The sequence below is a fragment of the Paracoccidioides brasiliensis genome (genome assembly GCF_000150735.1).
Source record: "Paracoccidioides brasiliensis Pb18 unplaced genomic scaffold supercont2.3, whole genome shotgun sequence".
Classification (NCBI taxonomy): domain Eukaryota; kingdom Fungi; phylum Ascomycota; class Eurotiomycetes; order Onygenales; family Ajellomycetaceae; genus Paracoccidioides; species Paracoccidioides brasiliensis.
This window is the reverse complement of record NW_011371360.1, coordinates 67,019-88,529: the sequence shown is the minus strand read 5'-3', so window position 1 is coordinate 88,529 and position 21,511 is coordinate 67,019. Positions and strand designations below refer to the sequence as shown.

General features: G+C 45.2%; 6 protein-coding genes across 6 annotated transcripts; 4 read left to right on the top strand and 2 right to left on the bottom strand.

The window, feature by feature from the left end:
* Positions 1–1,512: 1,512 nt before the first annotated feature.
* On the bottom strand, positions 1,513–4,566 carry PADG_11421 (histone H2A.Z; the record flags this gene model as incomplete). Its single annotated transcript, XM_010760591.1, has 6 exons — positions 1,513–1,760; positions 1,910–1,979; positions 2,289–2,556; positions 3,662–4,017; positions 4,177–4,252; positions 4,370–4,566. 6 exons carry the CDS (start codon positions 4,564–4,566, stop codon positions 1,513–1,515), a joined length of 1,215 nt encoding a protein of 404 aa, XP_010758893.1.
* A 971-nt stretch (positions 4,567–5,537) lies between these two features.
* Positions 5,538–6,145, top strand: PADG_02413 (uncharacterized protein; the record flags this gene model as incomplete). Its single annotated transcript, XM_010759675.1, has 2 exons — positions 5,538–5,673; positions 5,754–6,145. The coding sequence occupies 2 exons, from the start codon at positions 5,538–5,540 to the stop codon at positions 6,143–6,145; spliced, it is 528 nt and encodes a 175-aa protein (XP_010757977.1).
* A 726-nt stretch (positions 6,146–6,871) lies between these two features.
* On the top strand, positions 6,872–7,314 carry PADG_02412 (uncharacterized protein; the record flags this gene model as incomplete). The annotated part of the gene is made up of 2 exons (XM_010759674.1): positions 6,872–6,955; positions 7,159–7,314. 2 exons carry the CDS (start codon positions 6,872–6,874, stop codon positions 7,312–7,314), a joined length of 240 nt encoding a protein of 79 aa, XP_010757976.1.
* A 1,224-nt stretch (positions 7,315–8,538) lies between these two features.
* PADG_02411 (glyceraldehyde-3-phosphate dehydrogenase) lies at positions 8,539–10,073 on the top strand (the record flags this gene model as incomplete). Its single annotated transcript, XM_010760142.1, has 7 exons — positions 8,539–8,550; positions 8,628–8,663; positions 8,738–8,751; positions 8,820–8,883; positions 8,976–9,663; positions 9,737–9,907; positions 10,042–10,073. The coding sequence occupies 7 exons, from the start codon at positions 8,539–8,541 to the stop codon at positions 10,071–10,073; spliced, it is 1,017 nt and encodes a 338-aa protein (XP_010758444.1).
* Positions 10,074–11,861: 1,788 nt separating this feature from the next.
* Positions 11,862–15,387, top strand: PADG_02410 (histone deacetylase HDA1; the record flags this gene model as incomplete). The annotated part of the gene is made up of 16 exons (XM_010759673.1): positions 11,862–12,492; positions 12,673–12,961; positions 13,058–13,071; positions 13,131–13,269; positions 13,336–13,448; positions 13,507–13,634; positions 13,699–13,870; positions 13,933–13,968; positions 14,030–14,141; positions 14,213–14,260; positions 14,345–14,408; positions 14,472–14,564; positions 14,654–14,739; positions 14,815–14,894; positions 14,986–15,092; positions 15,196–15,387. The coding sequence occupies 16 exons, from the start codon at positions 11,862–11,864 to the stop codon at positions 15,385–15,387; spliced, it is 2,304 nt and encodes a 767-aa protein (XP_010757975.1).
* Positions 15,388–17,861: 2,474 nt separating this feature from the next.
* Positions 17,862–20,506, bottom strand: PADG_02408 (uncharacterized protein; the record flags this gene model as incomplete). The annotated part of the gene is made up of 2 exons (XM_010759672.1): positions 17,862–19,926; positions 20,061–20,506. The coding sequence occupies 2 exons, from the start codon at positions 20,504–20,506 to the stop codon at positions 17,862–17,864; spliced, it is 2,511 nt and encodes an 836-aa protein (XP_010757974.1).
* Positions 20,507–21,511: the final 1,005 nt, after the last annotated feature.

Sequence of the window (21,511 nt, the reverse complement as noted above, 5' to 3'; positions counted from 1 at the left end):
TGCTACACTTTTTGTTGGTGCTATTATTATTGTGCGCTTTTCTACACTCATAGTTCCATGCAGTCCGTCATGAAATCAATTTCAGGCCCAAAATTCGAACGGGTTCAACTGCGGCTGCACAATGCCCAGACTTTCCATGACTTGGTTGTATCTCAAGCGTAAATTCAACAGCATAAATCGTCTCTCACTGCAAATGGAGGTGGAGGTAGTACTTTCTTCTCGTTATCATTTGAACAACGATGTTTCGAAGCTTGGAAGAATAAAGACTGATTATGTATCCACAAAGCATGTATACCTAGTTGCATGTAACTGGTTATCATCTCCAGTTTCTTTCCTTTCCGAACCATCAATCCACACCTAAACTCCCGAGTATTCTATGATGAAACTATAAAAATCATGCATGTCTTGAATGAAACATGTTGAAACCCAAGTCCTTTATGAGAAAACATTGTTGCGGACGATTGGAAGTGGAGTTTGTGACGTGTGGTTCTGCGGGTCAGGTCCACATTGTTTGTATCAATTTCATCACCTTAACAGTAACTACTCCAGCACCAAATCGAATCCCCAAGGCCAGAATGTTTGGACTCAACATGTACTCCTTGCAGTCACTGTACGGAATACATCTATCCCTGTTCTGTTTGGATGTTCGGAATTTTCACATTTTTACTAAAGGTATCGGCAACATTGATTAGAGTTTGGAATACCCCCAGCCATCTACCATGAACAAGATAAAAATCCATCCTATAGATCATCGTGAATGAGATATAGAAACCACAAATTCCGTGTTTTGTATAATATAATTCACCTAAGAGCAACCTAGTTATACAGCACTGTGTGGACAGACAACGTAATGATGGGATAACAAGAGAGAGAACAGAAATAGAAGCAGAAATATAAGCCGCTAGAGGGTAAAAACAATAACCGGGGGAAATGAAAGAAAAGAGAAAATTTGTGGGGAATGAAAAATCGGCCTTTTCCCCCGTTTCCCGTACCCTGCGTGAATTTTCATCCCGCAAACCCAGCCACCTTTACCATTATAGCGCCCTAGAATGAAAGAGAAGAAACAAAAAGCAAAGAAAAAAAAAAGAAAATTAACAAAGAGAACAAGTAAAGGTATGAAAAGCAAGGGCATGTGTAGGCATTGCAACATTACCACTTAACACGAATGAGAATGAAGAAAGGAAAGAGGTACTAATCTTCCAGGCATTATATATCTTCAAAAAGTGAAGATATAGTGATTGTGCCATCATCACTTCCCACATTTAAATGTAGTTGCCTCATGCAAATCAGTTGTGGTTCAGTGCAAGCCGCACATGCAAATCCCAAAAGAAAAGAAGGCTAGCACATAGATCATAAAAGTCAAGCCATGACAAACAAGAATGAGAAGGACAAAATGGATCGACTTCAAAGAACACCCTTGGAACAAATTTTTGTGCTATTGATTAAAAATGTGTTCACTTAACATGTAAAGGTGCCTTGTCTGTTTGCCATTTGGTCGTTCAGATGTTTTTATTATGCTTCACTCTTATTCTTCTTCTTCTGTTCCACCTTGAGAAGTAGCGCCCGGTTAATACGTGGTAAGACACCTCCAAACGCGATGGTAGCGCGGATGAGAGTGTCCAATTCTTCATCGCCTCGAATCGCCAGCTGAAGATGGCGAGGTGTGATACGCTTGACCTTGAGGTCTTTGGCGGCGTTGCCTGCCAGCTCGAGAACTTCAGCGGTAAGGTATTCGAGAACAGCGGTGACGTAAACGGCAGCTATAATACAGGTTAGGAACAATTTGACAAATCAAACTAGGGGGTTAATCGCATTTATCGAGTGCGGGTATGAGGTTGATGATCAGGGAGATAAATAGAGAGGAACTAATAGGCAACAGTGGGCGAAGCGTCAACAAATGATTGTATACCTTTGGCACCAACGCGCATCTTATTCTGGGTGTTGTTCTTCAGAAAACGCTTGACACGGCCGCATGGGAACTATATACATGAATTTTCTGTTAGTTTTAAAAGTTTGCAGCAGGCAGCGTGCAACTCAGAAACAAAGATATTGAAACATGTCCATCCCGCAAACATATAAGGAACAAAACATTGATAATCCACGATCCCTAAGACGGGAAATGGCGATATGACGTCCAACAGACAGTTCCATCAGTTTCTTGTTGCTCGAGACACGTAAGCGATGGAGTCATCGCGGAAGTAGTTGGATAGGCGGATGAAGATCGCGGGGGAGCCAACAACCGGAGGGGATGCGAAGATTGGGCAGCCTAAAGGGATGAAAATACGAACCTGCAAGCCAGCCTTTGCGCTGTGAGATTTCTGAGTTTTCCCCGCAGCATCCTTTGGAGCACCCTTGCCTCCAACAGACTTTCCCTTACCACCAGGCATATCGAAGAGATGGGGAAGATCGAGTCGCAGAAATGGGTATGTCGCGTCGGGAGATGAGCTGAATCGATGGCCGGTAAGCGTGGACGAGGAGACGCAGCGGATGGGTGGCAAAGTTCGCGTTGTTGATGAGATGGAGATGAGAAACCAACGTCGAACCTTGAAAATGTCGCTTAAAGAAAAGGTAGAAATAGCGTTGCTGTGCCGCGCTAGTCCTAATTGGGAAAAGCCTCAACCCTTCAAACAGCAAACAGCGTAGTATGTAAGGCGGCAAAAATGCAGTGGGGAATAACAGCAACAACGCAGCGGCAGAGGGGAATTCCCCTGCCTGTGAAGTATGGAGGAGGGGAAGAATGAGAAGAGCAGAACCAGCCAAGTCTTCGTATCTAGTTAATTTCCAGACATCCCCTCGGCGGCAGCGCCAGGTTCACTGGGGTATATCTGCCAAAACATGACAGGCTGAGTGAGTGTACCTGTTAAATGCCTATATTGGTGGTTAGTGAAACACAAAACAAAATGCCAAAAGTGATGTAGCCTTCAGGAAAGGGCCAATATAGTGGTTCTAACCCGGCATAGACCCGAGTCCACTGACAAGTCATGGCTAATGCTCCATTCTCATCCACAGGGGTATATCAAGGGTGAAGTCGAAGCAGTTGGCAGAAGAAGTTGAGATATGATGATTATGTCATCACTAGTTACTCCACATGATAATTAACTTTTTAGTTATTTCAAGTTTAACCTGCAAGACAAATTTCAAACCGCAAAAGAGCACCAACATCCCAGCCTGGGGAACAATGAACTTGAACTGAGGAGGAAATAGAGTGTGCCCTGGGAACATACCTTAAGGCAAAGTTATACCTTGTTTATTATAACACTGAATCATGGTGAATGGAATACTTATTCCTTGTACCTCTCACATTCCCCCTCGAAATGGAATTTTCCATGGTTTAATGACACATTGTCAGGAGACAAAGCCAATAACCAACCGCTGACAATGTCAAGTGAACTATATATGCTATCGTTGTTCACCTAGAATGGCAAAATCCTTTCTAGATTCTGTTCTATCACTCTTATGCCAACCCATGTAGTGTAGCGATATTGACTACATAAATATAATATGTATCTCCTTTACGCTTTGGATGAGAGAATTATATTCACAAAATAATCTCTCTCACATGCCCGAAAGCTCCCACTCATTTCCCTTTCAACAGAGACAATATCATCAACATCAACCAGCGACACTATACTAATACCATTCCATATTACACAATTCCCACCTGAACAGCGCGTCCGCAAGGAAAGCGGAATTGCCAATCCTGAAAACACGAGAACCAACCAAAAATAAACCAAAATGTGTGAAGACATCACTGAGATCTACGACTTCTGCAGACACCGGGGCGAATCCTATGTCCGACCATGTTTGGATGGCGTGGATTGCGAAGAACTCATTTCGGTGGACCTGATCATCATGTCGTTTTGCCCGTGCTGTTTTGGAATGGCAGTCGACAATGGCCAAAATGAGGAAGAGGGTGGAGATTGCACAGGGACACAAACATGGGGTTCTTGATGGTGCGCTGGTAATATCGATGCTGGGGTTGACATTGGCGATGGCTGCTGAAATAATGTGGATGGGCTGAAGTAAGAGAGGTGATAGTTAGACGATCGTTAGATGATCGTTAGATGGACCGTGAGAGAACGATCATGTGGTGCGAGAACTGGGAAGGAAACGGAAGGGAACTCTGGGAGATACAGCATGCTGGTAGAGTCCAATACTGCGTTACATGTTACATACCTTGAAATAATCATGATGTTTGTTATCGGCTAGGTATTTGAATTGATTATATTCAGACAGAGTAAGGAGTTGGAGTCTGGAATCAAATCATTTTGCTTGGGATATCAAGGAGTTTGCATTGAAGACCTGTCATTGATGGGAGCCACTTGGCAAAAAGAAATCTATTGCAGCATGAACTTGCTGGGTATCTAACAATTCGTGTTGAGGTGGGTCTTGGACTGATGAGGGGACTAAGCAGGTCAGTGCTTCCAGGAACGGTGTTCCCAGACTGTTGCCGCTATGAAACCCATTATAATGCGCAGGTCTGTCTTTCAGATGCAGCGGCACTCCCAGTGGCAGGGTCCTAATCCTTGGAAGTTTTTCGCCGCCCACGTCTCCGGATGCTGCCATGGAATCCAGCTTTTGCAAGGGTCTGAGTGTATTGTAATTCATTGGATATCTCTGCACGCCAGTAAGGATGTACACACCATGCCAATGCAAGATAAATCTAAATAATCAGATATATCTTTCCCGATGTGTCCAAATAACCATCCGTGAATGCAGGCCTTGTAATACGCAGTTTTCCGACGCCAAAACTAGGAGCTACCAATCAATCTCCAGAAAGGGAGGTATATAAGCAGCTATCTTCGAAAGACTCTTGGGATTTTGGGATCTTGGAATGGATGCCTGCGTCTTCGGGTATTTGTGCTGTTTTTAAAAGAAAGCACATCTGGTGATGTGCTGGCATTTTGCCAGGAACTGGATATGGCATGGAGTATAACCACTGCATCGATACGTAGTTAATCTGGGCAGAGAGAAGATAGAGACATGCACAACCAGGCTTGTTGTTGCTCGTCAGCACACTGCACACGCATCATCTTAATGAATAACTCCGTGTAGTAATTATTCTTTGGTGGTTCGTCGGAAAAGCTCGGGCCAACGCCGGAGCCTCGGGCCATATCACGTGATCTGACTTCCTCTTGGGGCCAGCTGTCGCTTCTTCAAAGTCCGAAGGCAGCTAGCTGCCAAAGACAAAATAAAAAATATTGGAATATCGCGACGATAACGACGACGAACAGCATTATCAAGATCCCCAACATCTCTCCTTTATCCCCTTCCGGGATCAACTACACACCTGCTGCTCTCTGCCCAGTCAACATGGCTCTCAGTCCGCAAATGTAAGCCAGTCTTTCAGCTGGGTGATAACGTTATTGCTCCCATGGAGACGAGAAAGGGAAGAGAAGGGAAGGAGAAGAAAGATAAGGAGGAGGAGGAGGAGGAGAAGAAAAAAAAGAAAAAGAAAAAGAAAAGAAATGCAAGCAACATGTCATGGCTAATACGTTTCCGTTGCATATAGAACAAACCTGGTGATCATCCTTGTGATGATGCAGGTGTCGAAGAAAATTCCCTTTGACGATCCCAACGTACTTTTGAGTGTGCGCACCATGTACATCGCGTCCAACATCTTCATCCTGTGCCTGTACATGTACGTGCGATCACAAATAAACAAGAAGAAAGGTTCCTAATCTCCCGCGCCCACCCATCCCTATCATCTGTCCTGTCATATATTCAATATCTAACCGAATTATTTCCTCCAGACCTAAAAACCCTCAAATACGTTGAGCCCGCTCCGATGGGATCGCAAGAAGAACCGCGGCCGGTCATCACAACGGTCCAGGATTATGACAAGCAGCAACTCCGCAGCCTACTCAAGTCCCAGCTGATGGGCGTCGGCATGATGTGTGTCATGCACCTGTACTTCAAGTACACAAACCCGCTCCTGATCCAGTCGATTATCCCCGTCAAGTCTGCGCTGGAGGGCAACCTGATCAAGGTGCATGTGTTTGGCCAACAGGCTAAGGGCGACCTGGAGAGGCCGTGGAAGGCTGGGGGTGGGTTTATGGGGATGGCTCAGGGCGAGGTTAAGAAGGACAAGGCCAGTGTAGAGTCAGCGGAGAAGTCCTGGAGAGGGGGCGCGAAGGAGGAGTAGGAGGAACTGATTGGTGGAGGACAAAAAAGGTTGGGAGGGAGGGAAGAAGTGTCCATTAGAATACATATGAAGTGAACGCGCGAACGGGGGGTTGCGGAATAATTTACGGATAAGAGAGTGTAGCCTCCTTTCTCTTCCGTCTTGTCTTCCTGTCGGGATGGGTGTTTTATGGGGACTGAAGTTCTTAAAACGATAGACTTACAATCTTACCGACCGGAGTGACCACAGACCACAGCCCCTCTTCAAAAAGGCAATTCATGGGTATATATCTCTCTGATGCGACATGTATACCGAACAGCATACGTTTTTTTACGTTTTTTCTTTTTCTTTTTCTTTTTCTTTTCGTATTTATTTTTTGCCTCTTTTTATTCATGGGATGTCTTAGTTCACCACATTACTACTCTAGAAAATCAGATAGAAGGGGGCACATGAAATTATTACCCCGATATTTCATTCCGTTCTGTCCAATAGGAATAAAGATGTGAGACTGAAACAGAACATTCCGGACTGCAACTTGGACCCGCCGTCGAATTTTCCAGTTTTTTTATTTTTATTTTATTTTATTTATTTTATATATATTTCCCCCCCCAGAAGGTTGCTCAGCAGGGTTGGGGCAAGATATCTAATTACAAGAAACTGGATCGATCCAATGCTCTCGTGGAGAATCAACAGCCACATCACACCGCCTTGCCTATCCTTGCAGCCTCAATCAATCCCTTCTTTCAGATGTTCGGTGAGAAGATTAAAGTGGAAGGAGACGGAGAAATGGTTTCTGCGAGTCCAGTGAACTTTATCCGGACTGGGAGGAACGTTTGACTTAGGTTGGGAAGGCCCAACCGTGGGAACAGTGGGAACCTTTGGGACCTTTCTCGTGGGGGATTACGTAAGTCAGTCATCCAATGGGTTTGATCTAACTGGGCTAACTACGAGGAGCCGAAATCTAGATGGCGGGGCACGTGATTAGGGCAACTAGCCGCGGGTTCCCACTTAACAACCACAAACCTTCCAAACAGGGTAATTCGGCGAAAATGCTGTCTGTTCAAGGTAACAATAACAACAACAACAACAACAACAACAACAACAACAACAACAACAACAACAACAACAACAACAACAACAACAAACAGCAGACTGGGTCTGCTGTTGTAGCCACGATATGCGGTAACTGACGAGCAACGAGGGCCGATCGGTAAACACGAGTAATTCTCGATAGATAATTGCAAAGGAAATGCTAGATTATAACTAACTTCTAATTAACCAGTCAATTAATTAGTTTAGAGACTCCCGTTGTTAGCTAACTATTTCTTTTCCCCCTCATATCCTCCAGCCCACTCCTAATTCTAGCTCATAGCTCACCGAGAATATACTAAAATATCCACTGCTATTCATCTTCGGGACATACATAACACCAAAGTCCAATAAATACTACAAGGCGGGTGTTGTGCGGGAACTTCAAGGCAAGCCAAAGTCCGTCGTAGAGGGGAGATTGGGACAAAGCCGGGCGGCTCGGCAAGATCGGGGAGACTGGGCCAAAAGGACAGACAGAACCTTCCAGTTGATCTCCTGCTCTGTCACTTCTTATTGGCTGGGGGCTGGTGGGAGAGGATACTGTGGAATCCCTGGAATGGGATAGAAGAACATGGACACTGTTTGGTGAGGGGAAGAAGTTTGAAATATATGACAACTATATTATTTAACTGAGATACCGTATGTATTGTAAAAAGATATAGACCCATCCGTACTATGAGACATTACATATAGAGACAGAATAGAGGAATAGACACCAGGATAGTATTATAAGTTATATACATGTTATGGCATGCATGTTTTAGTTACACCCACCCAATTGCTTCCCGAGTCATTGCGTCAAGCACAGCCCCTCCCTATGACGAAGTCCAACCCCCGGGTTGCTCTTTGCCTCCCTTCGACAGTTCTTAAGCAGCAATTTGCCAGTAAGTCCCGTAGAGTAATAAATATATAATTAAACTCGGGCCCATCCCACCTTGTTTTCTTTCCCTTCCCCACCTCCCAACCTCCCAACCCCTTCCCCTCCCCCCCGCTTCGCTTTTGATTTTCTTCTCTCTTCTTTTCCACTTCAAAACCTCTCTCCTAAATCTCTCAGCAACCTTCTTACCATTGTCACCTTTCGTATTTGTGAGTCCATCCCTGTTCTCCTCTTGTTGACCCGTTGCTACTTGCTACTTCTTGAGCTGCTCCCAGGGCATCCGTCTCATTGCCTGGGCTAGCTAACCCTAACCTCCCTAAACCTCCGCTAGTCGTTTCTTCCAGCAGCTTCGCTGACTGACATTTTCTGCCCCCCGCATCTGTTTTTAGCCAATCCAACCCCAAAATAAACAACAACCAACCATATAACCAAACAAGCAACAGCTATCATGGTCGTCAAGGTATGTATATGGTGCTATTTCTGCACACCTGTCTACCTGCGGTGCTGAAGTTGAAATCTAATTCTCCTATCTCTAAGGTTGGAATCAACGGCTTCGGTCGCATCGGTCGCATCGTATGTGTTAACCTCCCACCTCAACTCAACCCAGTTTCGATCAATCTTCCTGGTTTGCTAACTGTATATTCAAGGTCTTCCGAAATGCGTGAGTTCTATCAATTCGTGGTTTTGCTAGAATACGTTGTTTCTGTTTTCGCTGATGATATCCGTAAGTGTTGAGCACGATGATGTCGAGATCGTTGCCGTGAACGACCCCTTTATTGAAACCAATTATGCTGTACGTGACGCCTAATTCTTCAGGCAATTGATAAAGTAGAAATGGCCACAACCTCTCTGACTAGAAACTGATTCAAATTAAATCAACCATAGGCGTATATGCTCAAGTATGACTCCACACATGGCCAATTCAAAGGCGATATCGAGCACAGCGGCGGTAACAACCTGACCGTCAACAATAAGACCATCCACTTCTATCAGGAAAGGGACCCCACCAACATCCCCTGGGGCAAGCACGGCGTCGACTATGTCGTCGAGTCCACTGGCGTCTTCACCACCACTGAAAAGGCCAAGGCCCATTTGTCTGGTGGCGCCAAAAAGGTCATCATCTCCGCCCCATCCGCTGATGCCCCCATGTTCGTCATGGGTGTCAACGAGAAGAGTTACCGGCCCGACATCTCCGTCCTCTCCAACGCCTCTTGCACCACCAACTGCCTCGCTCCACTCGCCAAGGTCATCCACGACAACTTCGGTATTGCTGAGGGACTCATGACCACCATCCACTCCTATACCGCCACCCAGAAGACCGTCGATGGCCCTTCCCACAAGGACTGGCGTGGTGGCCGCACTGCGGCTCAGAACATCATCCCCAGCAGCACTGGCGCCGCCAAGGCTGTAGGAAAGGTCATCCCAGCTCTCAACGGCAAGCTCACTGGCATGGCCATGCGGGTGCCCACTGCCAACGTGTCCGTTGTTGATCTCACCTGCCGCACTGAGAAGCCCGTTACATACGACCAAATCAAGGCCGCCGTCAAAGCTGCCTCCGAAGGCGAGCTTAAGGGTATGTAGTCACAACAATGTAATCTCTTCGCGGTAAATTGTGTGTGAGTATACCTAGCTAATCTATCTTCCAGGCATTCTCGGCTATTCCGAGGATGCTCTCGTCTCCACCGACTTGAACGGTGACCCTCGCTCCTCCATCTTCGATGCCTCTGCCGGCATTGCCCTGAATGACCGTTTCGTCAAGCTTATCTCGTGGTATGACAACGAATGGGGCTACTCCCGCCGTGTTCTTGACCTTATCGGTAAGATTTTTCTTTTTCTTTTCTTTTCTTTTCTTTTTATTTATTTATTTTTTTTTTTTTAAAAAAAAATTCTACTCCAAACTACCTCTTTCAAAAGGATTATCAAGGGAAATCTAACTCCTTTCCTATTCCAGCCTACATCGCCAAGGTCGACGCTGGCAAATAGCAATCAGCAGCGAGCAGCGGGGAGAGATGCGTTCTCTAAGCCATCCTTTTGATCAGGAACGATAATGGATCAATCACTCTCAAAACAGACTCAGACACAGATCAACATTTGAACTCTTTGCATTCTCCTTAATATCTGCCCGCGCCTCTTATATAAATTATGTAATCGCCTGCCTCACAGTTCACCCCCTCCCCCAAAAACAAATTTAAAAAGAATCAAAATATTCGTCCCTTTCCTCAGATCCGCTTCTCCATCTGGAAGTCTGTGCAGTAGAAAGAGAAAAGGTGGTCGTGTGAAATGGGAAAAAGAGCGCTTCATTTTTCTTATTTTCGATTGCTTACTTGTTGGTATCAGCATAACAATTACTAGTAGTGGTTAAAAAATAAAAGCGCGGGAGATAACAAGGAATGAGGAGGTAGAACTGGATAAGGGATGATCTCAGGGATAATAGCTAAAAATGTGCCAGTGTATGGAGAAAAGTTCCCGAAGATTCCCTTTATCTGATCTGACCTTATCTGCTCTTGGTGTTTAGAATACATTGGTGCCCCAAAACAAAGTTGCATTGCCATTGGCGTAGATTTAACTAAACTAGTTACAGCTCCCGAAGTAGTTTATATAGTTTTAGATGCCGAGATAATAATCGGGCGAATGAACACGGATCTTGTTCATATCCGGGCGTAGGAGTGGAAAGTTACCAGGGACTTCGACTAAAGAGCCCCTCTAAGTTCCATTTATCAGATGATTAAAATTCTTCTTTCTTTTATTAGCCATTCCGTACATGCCCCGAACCGATATCATCATATCTAGCTAGTTATAATTCCCTCTAACTAGTTAGTTAGTTATAGTTAACTAGTTAGTTAACTAGTTACTCCGTAGTTAGGTAAGTTATATTTAACTTACCATCATTAACTAAACCGTTAGGGTACCTTCCAACCAGCCAGTTCCTTTCAACTCGCCAATCATCATGTCACGTGGTCCCTTCGCGGAACAATATTTTCCCAGCACCGAAGCACTTCGACTTTCCCTCTCCGCCTTTTGTGGGTTCGCAACTCAGCCACAGGCAGCGAACAACCGATTTACAGACAACAAACCCCCCAAGTCTCTCAATATTCTCAACCGCCAACTCATTCAACCAGCTGAGAATTGGCCTTTGAGGAAAAAGGCCGTTCATCTTCAATTGGAAAAACGCGGAGGAGTCGGTTGCCCCCTTGCATTGCATTCATCAACATCTCATCTCCCTCAGAGTAACTTACTTTTAGGTAGTTATTATTTACCTCGTTCTCAGGTGTATATCCCACCCGCGCCTCTGCAGACGTGATTGATTTATATCCCTGATTTGTAACGCTTGACACAATTCCTTCCTTGTCCTTTTCTTTGAAAAGATATCTTTGTATTTGCTAATTATTCTTTCTGATTTGTTTGAGGCCTATTGCCCTGTGTTTAGGATCTGACACAGCATCAACCTCAGGAGGGAAAGGGTTTTTTTTTTTTTTTTTTTTTTTTATTATTATTTTAAATTTTTTAAATTTTTTGTCTTTTTAATTTTTATTGCCCCTTTGTTAATTGCTGTTTTATTCTTTGGGGTCGTCATTAGCGGGTTTCGTTTTCTCTCTTGTATTGATATCCCTTCTGTTCGTCAGTATCATCTGCGGTGTTTTGATGGTTTAATTCCGCGGGCTTCAAATCGAGATTTGAATTATGCTCTGCTGAGCCCTGCTTCTGCTATCCTGCCATACCATTTAACGCCGGAATCAGGATTCGGAAAGCTTTACTTTTCATATGTCAACCATGGAAGAAGATGAGGATGTCGTCATGGCCGGCATGGCTCCGCCTACCATGATTCCCATTGGCCCCGGTCGTCCTTCGAGTACTACTCCGGAGAAACCTCCCAGTCCTCTGGAATTAAATGGTATAACAACAGCCGCAGTTCCCGATGAAACACCATCATTAATCCAGTCATTCCGAGAGAAGCTCCCTATTTCTATAAATCTTTCCAAAGACGCCGATTCCCCACAGGACCATGCTACAGTTTCCACCCCGGAAAGGATATCACCAGAGGAATCCAAGTCTAACACAGACGAGGACAGCCTGGTCGAAGAAGATTCCGATTGGCCCAATGACATGGCCGAAGAGAACAAGGGTTTGCCCCTTGCGTCTCTTCCCACAGGTCTATGCTATGATATTCGCATGCGTTATCACTGCGAAGTCAAGCCGACTTTGGACGTCCATCCGGAAGATCCACGGCGAATTTATTACATTTACAAGGAGCTTTGCAAGGCAGGGCTGGTTGAGGATCCCGAGTCTTCAAAACCGCTCGTCTCCCTGCCGCTACACCGAATATTGGCAAGAGATGCTACTGAGGAAGAGATAGCGTTGGTGCATGATCCGGAACATTATGCTTTTGTTAAAAGCACGAAAGGTGGGGTTACTATTGCTATTTTCATTCCTGCGTGTTTGTTTTTTAAATTTTTACATTTTTTTTTTATTAATAATAGTAATATATATTGCTTTTCTTGCCACATGAAATAAAAATGAGTGTATAAATATGTTACCGTTGAAAACGAATGGCTAACCCTAACTATGTTTGAAATTTTTACAGATATGTCCGAGGATGATTTGATCGCGCTTGAACACACGCGGGATTCGATCTATTTCAATTCCCTCACATTCACATCTGCCATACTCTCGTGTGGTGGTGCCATTGAGACGTGTAAGGCCGTCGTGGATCGCCAGGTGAAGAATGCCATTGCGGTAATCAGGCCGCCGGGCCATCACGCTGAACATAACAAAACCATGGGTTTTTGTTTGTTTAATAATGTTTGCGTTGCGGCCAGGGTATGCCAGAGAGAGTTCGGAGAAAAGTGTCGGAAGATATTGATTCTGGATTGGTATGTTATGTTTGTCTTGTTCTGGTATCAATCTGTTTCATGTTGGCTCAAAGCAAAAGTGGTGGGAGTTTTATGCAGACTGACGTTTGATAACAGGGACGTACATCATGGTAATTAGTAATCCGTACTTCGAGAGTTTTACCGTCTTCTCCATCTCACATATATGCAGGAAACGGCATTCAAAAAGCTTTCTATGATGATCCGAACATCCTTTATATCTCTCTTCATGTGTATAGGGATGGCTCCTTTTATCCCGGTGGTGACGAAGGTAACTGGGACCACTGTGGTGAAGGGAACGGATTAGGAAAGTAAGTTGCCCCATTCTGGTAATCAACGCTTCACTGCTCTTGTCTCCGTTAGCTCACATCTTCCAGGAATATCAATATTCCCTGGCCAACACAAGGGATGGGTGATGGCGATTACATGTATGCCTTCCAGGAAGTGATAATGCCCATAGCCTATGAATTCGATCCAGATCTAGTTATCAGTGCGTTTTATCTCCCCGACAGGCGTTTGTATTCTTATCCACTAATCTATAATGCTAGTATCTGCTGGTTTCGATGCGGCTGCCGGTGACGAATTAGGAGGATGCTTTGTAACCCCTCCTTGCTATGCCCATATGACCCGTATGCTTATGAATTTGGCTGGTGGTAAAGTGGCAGTTTGCCTAGAGGTAGGTTCTATCCTTGAATAGCTGAAAAATACCAATGACGCCTAGTTAACCATCCGTACTTCAGGGAGGGTATAATTTTAGATCAATATCCAAGTCTGCGCTTGCTGTAACGAGGACGTTGATGGGTGAACCGCCCGACCGTCTTTATTCGGCATCTGCATCGAGACCTGCAGTGCACACCGTAAAAAGAGTCGCAATGATTCAGTCAGCGTATTGGAAAAGCATTTATCCGAAAGGTATTTACCGAGGCAACTATATTTCCCATATGAAGCTGCTACTTACATCCGCTGTTGTACAGGCCCTCCGGAGATATTCCAGGGCAATAGGATGCATGGTAAGGCAATTTTTGGCTTCTAACTTGGCTCAGAGGAAACTTGTGCTTATCGTTCCTGCAGATATCATACGGCAATACCAAGCGAAACAGCTTTACGACGATTGCAAGCTCACAAATCTTTACATATATCGAGACACAATCTCGAAATCATTTGAGAATCAAGTGCTCGCGAGGTAACTATAACGTTTACGTCTGTAAAAGTCACCATTTCGTCCTCCAACTAACGAGAGACTTATTATTGTAGCCAAAATTACGACAAAGAAAATCCACTTCTAGTGATCTTTCACGACCCGTGCGTCAATCGTTTATTATTATTCCATAAGCTTTCCATATAAGTCCCATCCAAACTAACATGCATCTTCCTATATTCCTTCAGCCCTGAACTCATGGGCATTCCACACCCTGTCACCAACATATTGGAACCACATAACTGCTGGCTTGTACGTCCTTTAACTAAACAACATCTTACCCCACGTCATGGGAATGGCTAACATGAACGAAAGGCTGATGTCATCAAGGACTATGTCTCATGGGCCATTCAGAACAATTTTGGCGTCATTGATGTCAACATTCCCAAACACATTACTTCATCTAAGGTGAGCAGAAAATTACCCCCCTTTTTTTTTTTGGAACGTGTTCAATAAACGGCATTTTCTGACTCCATTTTGTTTTTGTGACCCAATAGAAATCGAACACGTACCAAGATGAGACCCCCACACGAATGCAGATGAGTGACCAACTTGCTACGTATCTTTGGGAGAATTATATCGAGTGCGTATTTATTTCCCCCTCCTCTCATTGCGCCTCTCTTCTTACGGAAATTGACATCTATAATCAATCAAACAGACCCAACGACGCAACAAGCATCTTTTTCCTTGGGGTAGGTGATGCATATTATGGTCTAACAAACCTCTTAGTGAATACAGGTATGCGCTTACATCCAGAGGGCAGGGTCGGACAAACCCCTGGGCCCTACGAAGCGTAAAGGTACTAACAGCAGCTCTTCACCGTAATCAGAACGAGTTCACGAACGCGTTAATGGTGTCATCTCATTCGTGGCTGAAAACCCCGTCCGCGCTGTCTCGAGCAACACCACCACCTGGTTGTCGAAATGGTATAAAGATGTATGTCTGCATTTACCTTTTATATCTACGCCTAGACCTTCCACTTCTCGGGTGCTTCTTGTGTCAACCTTACTAACCACCCACTTATTTCACACATATATAGAACTCCATGGTCTTCGTCTCGCACCTGCACAGTGTCTGGTCCGGGCCGGAAAACAGTCGCAAGTTCTCGAAACGGCATGGCCGTCTGATCCGCTCACCTAACCGGGGGCTCAATGAAATGCTTAATGCGCATAAGGAGCAAGTTTTTAAGTTTATAGTGGATAGAGTGGAAGGAGCTGGTGTTGAGGAGTGAATATCTTTCTAAGATTTTTGTTTCCAATTTTAAATTGAACGAGTGGGACTGGCTGTGGGGAATATGGGCGTTGGACGCAAGTGAGTATATTAATGATGCTCCATATAGCTCATCTAGGTGGGAATTGATTTGACGCAACGATGTGTGATAGTTAGACAGAAACAGATGGGTTAGGAGACCATCTACGAAATAAAACGATAGATAATTTATTGCATAAAATTACATTAAATAAAAACATTGATTCAGCGCACGATCGAGGGTGTTTTGTTCTTTTATTATTATTATTATTATTATTTTGGAGTCAATGGGCTTTTTATTAACTTATTCGGTTCCAACATATGGATAAAAGTAAATCCAAAATTGCCGCGGATGTCTGGGTAGGATGCTGGAGAACTGAGAAGAATGGTTCTGAAAAATTGCAGGAAGAAACCAAGGCCGAAAGCAATTACTCCGTTGAGAAGACTGAAAAGCCTATTCCTCAGTGCAGCTAACCAGTCCAATGCATCGAGAGATCGAAACTCGGTGTAACGAATTCGAATCTTACGAGTTCTGCTGGGGTTGATGGTGTCATCATAAGAACATACACTCAGACTTCCGGACTTCAACGGAAGAAGAGGATGAAGTGAGAGAGTGTATTTGGGCACTGGCAATGCAGTATAAAGGTAAAAGCCGATGCACGTGTGCTTGAGAAGCATACCCTATGTACTCTCCCGACCAAAGGATAAGGGAAGGGAAGGGAGGAAGAGACATTTCGTGTCTGGCTGGCTGAGGGAGACAAGCTGCACGAACAGTAGGTAAAGTGAATTCTGTGCGTCTGTTTTGTCTCGAGGAAAACGGGGAACAAGGGGATATAGCCTCAGACGGTTCATCTAGCTGCAACTGCCCATAACCTTTGTAGTGGCAGGAAGTATTGCCAGGACAGGTGTACCCCCGGGTATCTTAGATATCAACAGGTAGCCGTTTTCTGCGACGTCATCATTCTGCTATTTGGGTTGATCCTGACCGCGGTTACGCAGGAGGATAGTTTTTTTTTTTTTTTTTTTTTTTTTTTTTTTTGTTTTTGTTTTTTTCCCTTTTGGAAGATGGAGTGTATAAATTTGGTATGTGCGATAGGGGAAAGCATCTGCAATATATATACATATAACTATGTATATATATTCAGAGAAAGGGTGGAAAGGATAAGGGTGGTGCAAAAGGAAAACTAATTGACTGAACCCTAAATAACGAGCATCCGCGTCAGCCGGAAACACGTTATTGGGGACAGGTGGCTGGGGAATATAGAAGATCGAAACGATGAAGTTCCAAGATATAAGTGGCGGGCGGTGGTATTTGGGAGAAAGGAAAAATAGAGGATAAAACGAGAAATGTTGCCTGGCACCCAAGAAGAGAAAAACGGCGGGAAGTAGGGGTGAAAAAGAAACGATACCTAGAAGAGGTATCTTTGTTGGCTGTATGCCTGTTTCTGTAGTTGCTGCGTTGTTGACACGAAAGGTTTTTGTTGTAGGAGGTGAAAAGGGGTCGGCTAATATAAAGGCAAGACGAGATATACCAGCAAGGTGGCAAACCAAAATGGGGTTAAATAGAGAAGAAGAAGAAGAAGAAGAAGAAGAAGAAGGAATCCAAAGGAGATGACTTAGGAATGGGCAGAGAAAGGAGTATCCAAGATATTCTATCCAAACTTGGTGAAGTGTGTGAGAAGGATGTAAGAGAGACGTAGGGAGAAAAGGGTGAAATGGAGAATTTATACCCCTAACACTAAGCGAGAGTGCAACCTCAACAACATGAGCGAGACGAGTGAATGGGCGAAAGGCCAAGTGCCACGGTGGAGTGTCAGGCTGGCTTGCACGGTGTAAGGTGATGAGGTGGTCGGGGTGGTAACGGATTGCTGTTGTAAAGTTGCGATGGGTGTTAATTGCAAGAAAAGATCGCGTAAGGAGTCGGGTGAATGAAAGCCACACAGAATAAGGGGGCTGAGTGGTTTAGGGGTTCAAGATACGAAAACGAACCGCAAAAACGAAGTAAGAAAAAGTCGCAATAGCAGAAGACAGATAGTCCAAGAACCGTAGTTGTAGATAGATGTATGGATTGAGATCGAGAAGGTAAATATACACAGACAGACAAGGAAAACTTTCTGTCAGTACATGAACAGAGTCCATGAAATGCCAATTAGCTGATCTCCTAAAAACCCAGCTTCACACGATCTCTTACCCCAAACCAGTATGATACAGAAGATGCTCTTGCTTTCGTTCAGAGCTTAAGTAAAGAACATGATCGCGAAAGCAAGCCGCTGGTACACTTTCAGCCAACACATAGCCTCCCCAAAGTCCGGGAAGGGAAAAGAAAAACGATAAGTCTAAAAAAGAAAGAGTAAATAAAAAGAAAGCCATCACATGCAAAAGGTCAAAAGAAGCAAGTCAATATGATTTCTCGTAGATAATACATCTGCGGCTCACACCGTCAATATTGCAACACGTCTACCTGTTTCTTCTGCGCCTCTTGTTCGAAGGGTTTGCCCCAGCACTAGCACAATTCCCATCATCAATCCCTTGTAAATTCTCATCAACACTTGTGGTTGCTGGGCTAGGACATTCACTACTCGAAAACGCCTCTGTGATGCGAGCCCCGTCTGATTCTCTTCTTCCACTTCCGAAAGTGATAGAGCTTAATCTATCATCTGGCCCTGTATTTTCAAGATTGCTGCTGTCGCTGTTTAACCCTGTATGTCCCTCAAAATAACCGGGAACTGAGTGTGCGTCAACTGGAGCATTCAAAGAACGAAATGGATCGCTAGTCGTAGTGGAAGGGAGACCATCGAAATCAAAGAGATCACTGGCGTGGATATCATTTGCTACTGTGCTGTTGCCGTTGTGATTGCTGCTGTCGCTTTTAAAGTCAAGTTCTTTTCCCGGTCCGGTTTGAAGATCATGATTGAATCCAGAAATATCCCCCCCACCCTTCTCCATATCTGCAAAGTCTGAAAAGTAGTCCCCGCTATTGAAAATTTGGTCCAGATCCAGAGGAGGTGGGACGCTAGTGGTCAGGTTGTTAGGGCCAAGCCCGGGGATTGACCCGGTGGGGCTTAAGGGTTGTAGTAGGTTTGTGAGGTTCTGGACGGAGCGGTCTTGTTCAGCTTGCATTTTTACAAGATTGTCGATCTCCGCTCGCGTATTGGCAAGGCGGGTGGGGTAGCTAGCGGGCATGGGAGGCGGGGTTGGGGAGATTAGAGCACTGTTTGAAGCCGAGCTGGTCGGATCCGACACATGGTTCTGGTTCGCAATGAGGCGTAGCATATCGGCTCGCTGGGACGCCGTAAGAGGAGAATTACCATCCGACGTCTCAAACGAGGAGAGAATTCTTGGGAAATCAGAAAGATTGGCAGGTAGATTATCCCTCGCATTGGAATTCTGTATAACGGACATGATGTCTTTCTGGGGGAGGTTGGAAGTAGATTGGTCCTCTACAGTTTGAGGCGACCGTCTCCGTTGGTTTTGCACTGCATGTTGCTGTTGTTGGTGTGAGACTTGTGGCTGGGAAACAGAGTTATGCGGGCTCTCATAGAGCTCTTCAATATTCGTGGATGTTACACTAGTTTGATCAGATAGCCGTCTATGATCTTGGGACAAATCATAGTGGCTGCCCGCAGGAGATAGGCTCAACTTGTTTGGCTGTATTGGCTGTCCGTCTGGACCAATAACAGGAGGAGCCTTCAGCAGCAAAGGTTGTTTCTTGAAAGGACGCTGAGCAGAATGATCTGAATTGATATTTCCGATATAATTGTCCATGTTGACAATATTCCCCTGACTATTATCTTGGGGTATGGCTCCAGCAAACGAATTGACAATCCCCTGAACCCCTTCGTGGCCTTGTAAGCTTCGGTTGTATACCGTGGCTAGGAATGTGAGGATGGCATTGATAGAATTTTCGTGACGAGTATGTTGCTCCTGGAAGGTCGCTGCTTGTCCATAGAGCTGTTCATGCTCTCGCCGCAATTTGCTAATAGTTGAAGAAATTATTTGCTGCTGTTGACGAATGTTCTGAAGTTCGCGGTACACATTCGCCAGCTGATCACCTCCCAGCGTTCCCTCTGCAGCTCCGATAGAGAGTTGGCCACGGAATTTTGATCTTTCATGCGGGGTGCCGCCTCCTTCGTCTCCAAAATCCTCATTTTCTCCATCCTCTCCGTCAACTTCTGTCTTTGTACGTGATCCACCTTTGGCGGCTCCTCGGCCTTGTCCGGTTACGTTCTTGGGTTTCTGAATGAGCCAGAGAAGGTCTGGATGACCGCGTTTGAAGTAAGGATTTGAATATTCGCTGGGACTCTTATTCTTGCGTTCGCTAGCCCGCATCGAGTTATCGGATAGGCCAACTTTCTTATGGAAACCATACATATTCAGTTGTCGGACAAACGAGGCATAGTTGTTATGCTTGAAAAGCTCTGGAATTAAAGTTTTGGCAAATTCGTCTTCGTCCAAGACGATGAATGAATTTCCGTCATCAGACCATCGTATCAAATCGGTGTTCTTTGACTCATCAAGAAAACTATTTTAAGGGGAGGTATCATTAGATATTAGGACATTGGACGAGTTGATTTGTGTTGAGTTCACTCAAACACGTACGGAAATATATATCTCGGTATGTATGAAAATCAACAGGTCAAATGAGGGAAATCATACCTGCTCAATTTTTGCACAAACGGTGGGATCTGTTTTCTCTTCGCTTGGGCGTCCTTCTTTGCCATAAGCGCTCGTTGCTCCAGCTCAGCCTCTGTTTCCGCCAATGTGGGGTCACCCCTGTCGTCCGATATTAATCTACCCTGGTCAATCAGTGGGGTCATGTTTTGATCCTGTAATCGGGTTCTGCTGATGAGTTGGTGACCGGTCCTCCGCGTGAGTTGATTCGAATGTTGCATGGAGTCGACGTCGACGGGATGCGGCGCTATGGGATATTGCGGCGAGCCGTCGAGGGGAGCAGAGGAGTCTGGATGAGCGGGGACAGACAGACCCCATTGCAGGAATTGATCATTGGAAAGTTGAGTGTCTGCAGCTGGGGCTATCTGCTGGCGGATGATGGGAGATGTGCCGGGTGCGGGTCTCTTACGAGAGACACCAGGCGACGTCATGGCCAACATAAAAAAGGAAAGACTTGTGATTCTCTGAAGGCAGCCGGGTTTTACGGAAGGGAGGAGAAGTATCAATGGATTACGACTAGGACCAATGGGAAATACTTGAATACGAGGTTCACAAGGAGTACTGTGATATCGGAAATATATCCGCGGGAAGGTGGAGAGATCTCTTGAGGATCAACAATGGACGAACGGGATTGAGGAGTTTTGGTGATTCGGGTACAGTTTCCGGGTAACTGTCTGGCAATAGGACGAATGCTCCACAGGCTGCAGTTCGATATGAGCAAGGCGACCGCAATTCAATCAGTTAAAACGCCGGGAGGAAATCAATCGTCTTGGCAGGTTCTGGCGAGTGGTGAGTAGAGAGGGGGGGGGGGGGGGGGGAAATGGGTAGCGGGGATATCTTGATTATGAAGTCACTAGCCCAGTTCTGAATTGCGGACGAGGAGGAAGGAGAACAGGTATGAAGGGATTATGTTACATCAGATAGCGCCTAAGTGGACACGGGGAGTAGATATCGAAGGGAGAAAAGAGAAGGGAGAAGATTAAGGTTGAAGATGAGGTTAAGGTTGAGAGCGAGGGTGGAGGCTGAAGATCGTTAAAAGATATCGTTGAAGATAATCTCTGGGGGCGCTGTTGCTTCTTTGGGCGAACAACTTAACCAACTTATGACTGTCAAATTTGTGCACCCGTCTGCCTCCTTCCTGTTTGGGCGATATCGAACTCTGTGTGGCCCGGATGAGGATAAACAGAGCAAACACGCCAAGACTGGATACCTAACGGGGAAACTTACTCCGGGTTCCGGTTGACCACAAGGAAGAACCAACCTTCTACGTAGTGTTTGGTGGTAGGCTGCTAGGTTGTTGGTGTGCTCTCTATGAGGGCTGGAGAGGGTTAGGGTGGAGGAAGGACAAGGGGAATGGCATCTATTATATATCCATACCAAGGTATAGTCTATATTGAGGAGAGGAGGCAGGCAATTTGGGGAGACCGTGTCTAGAT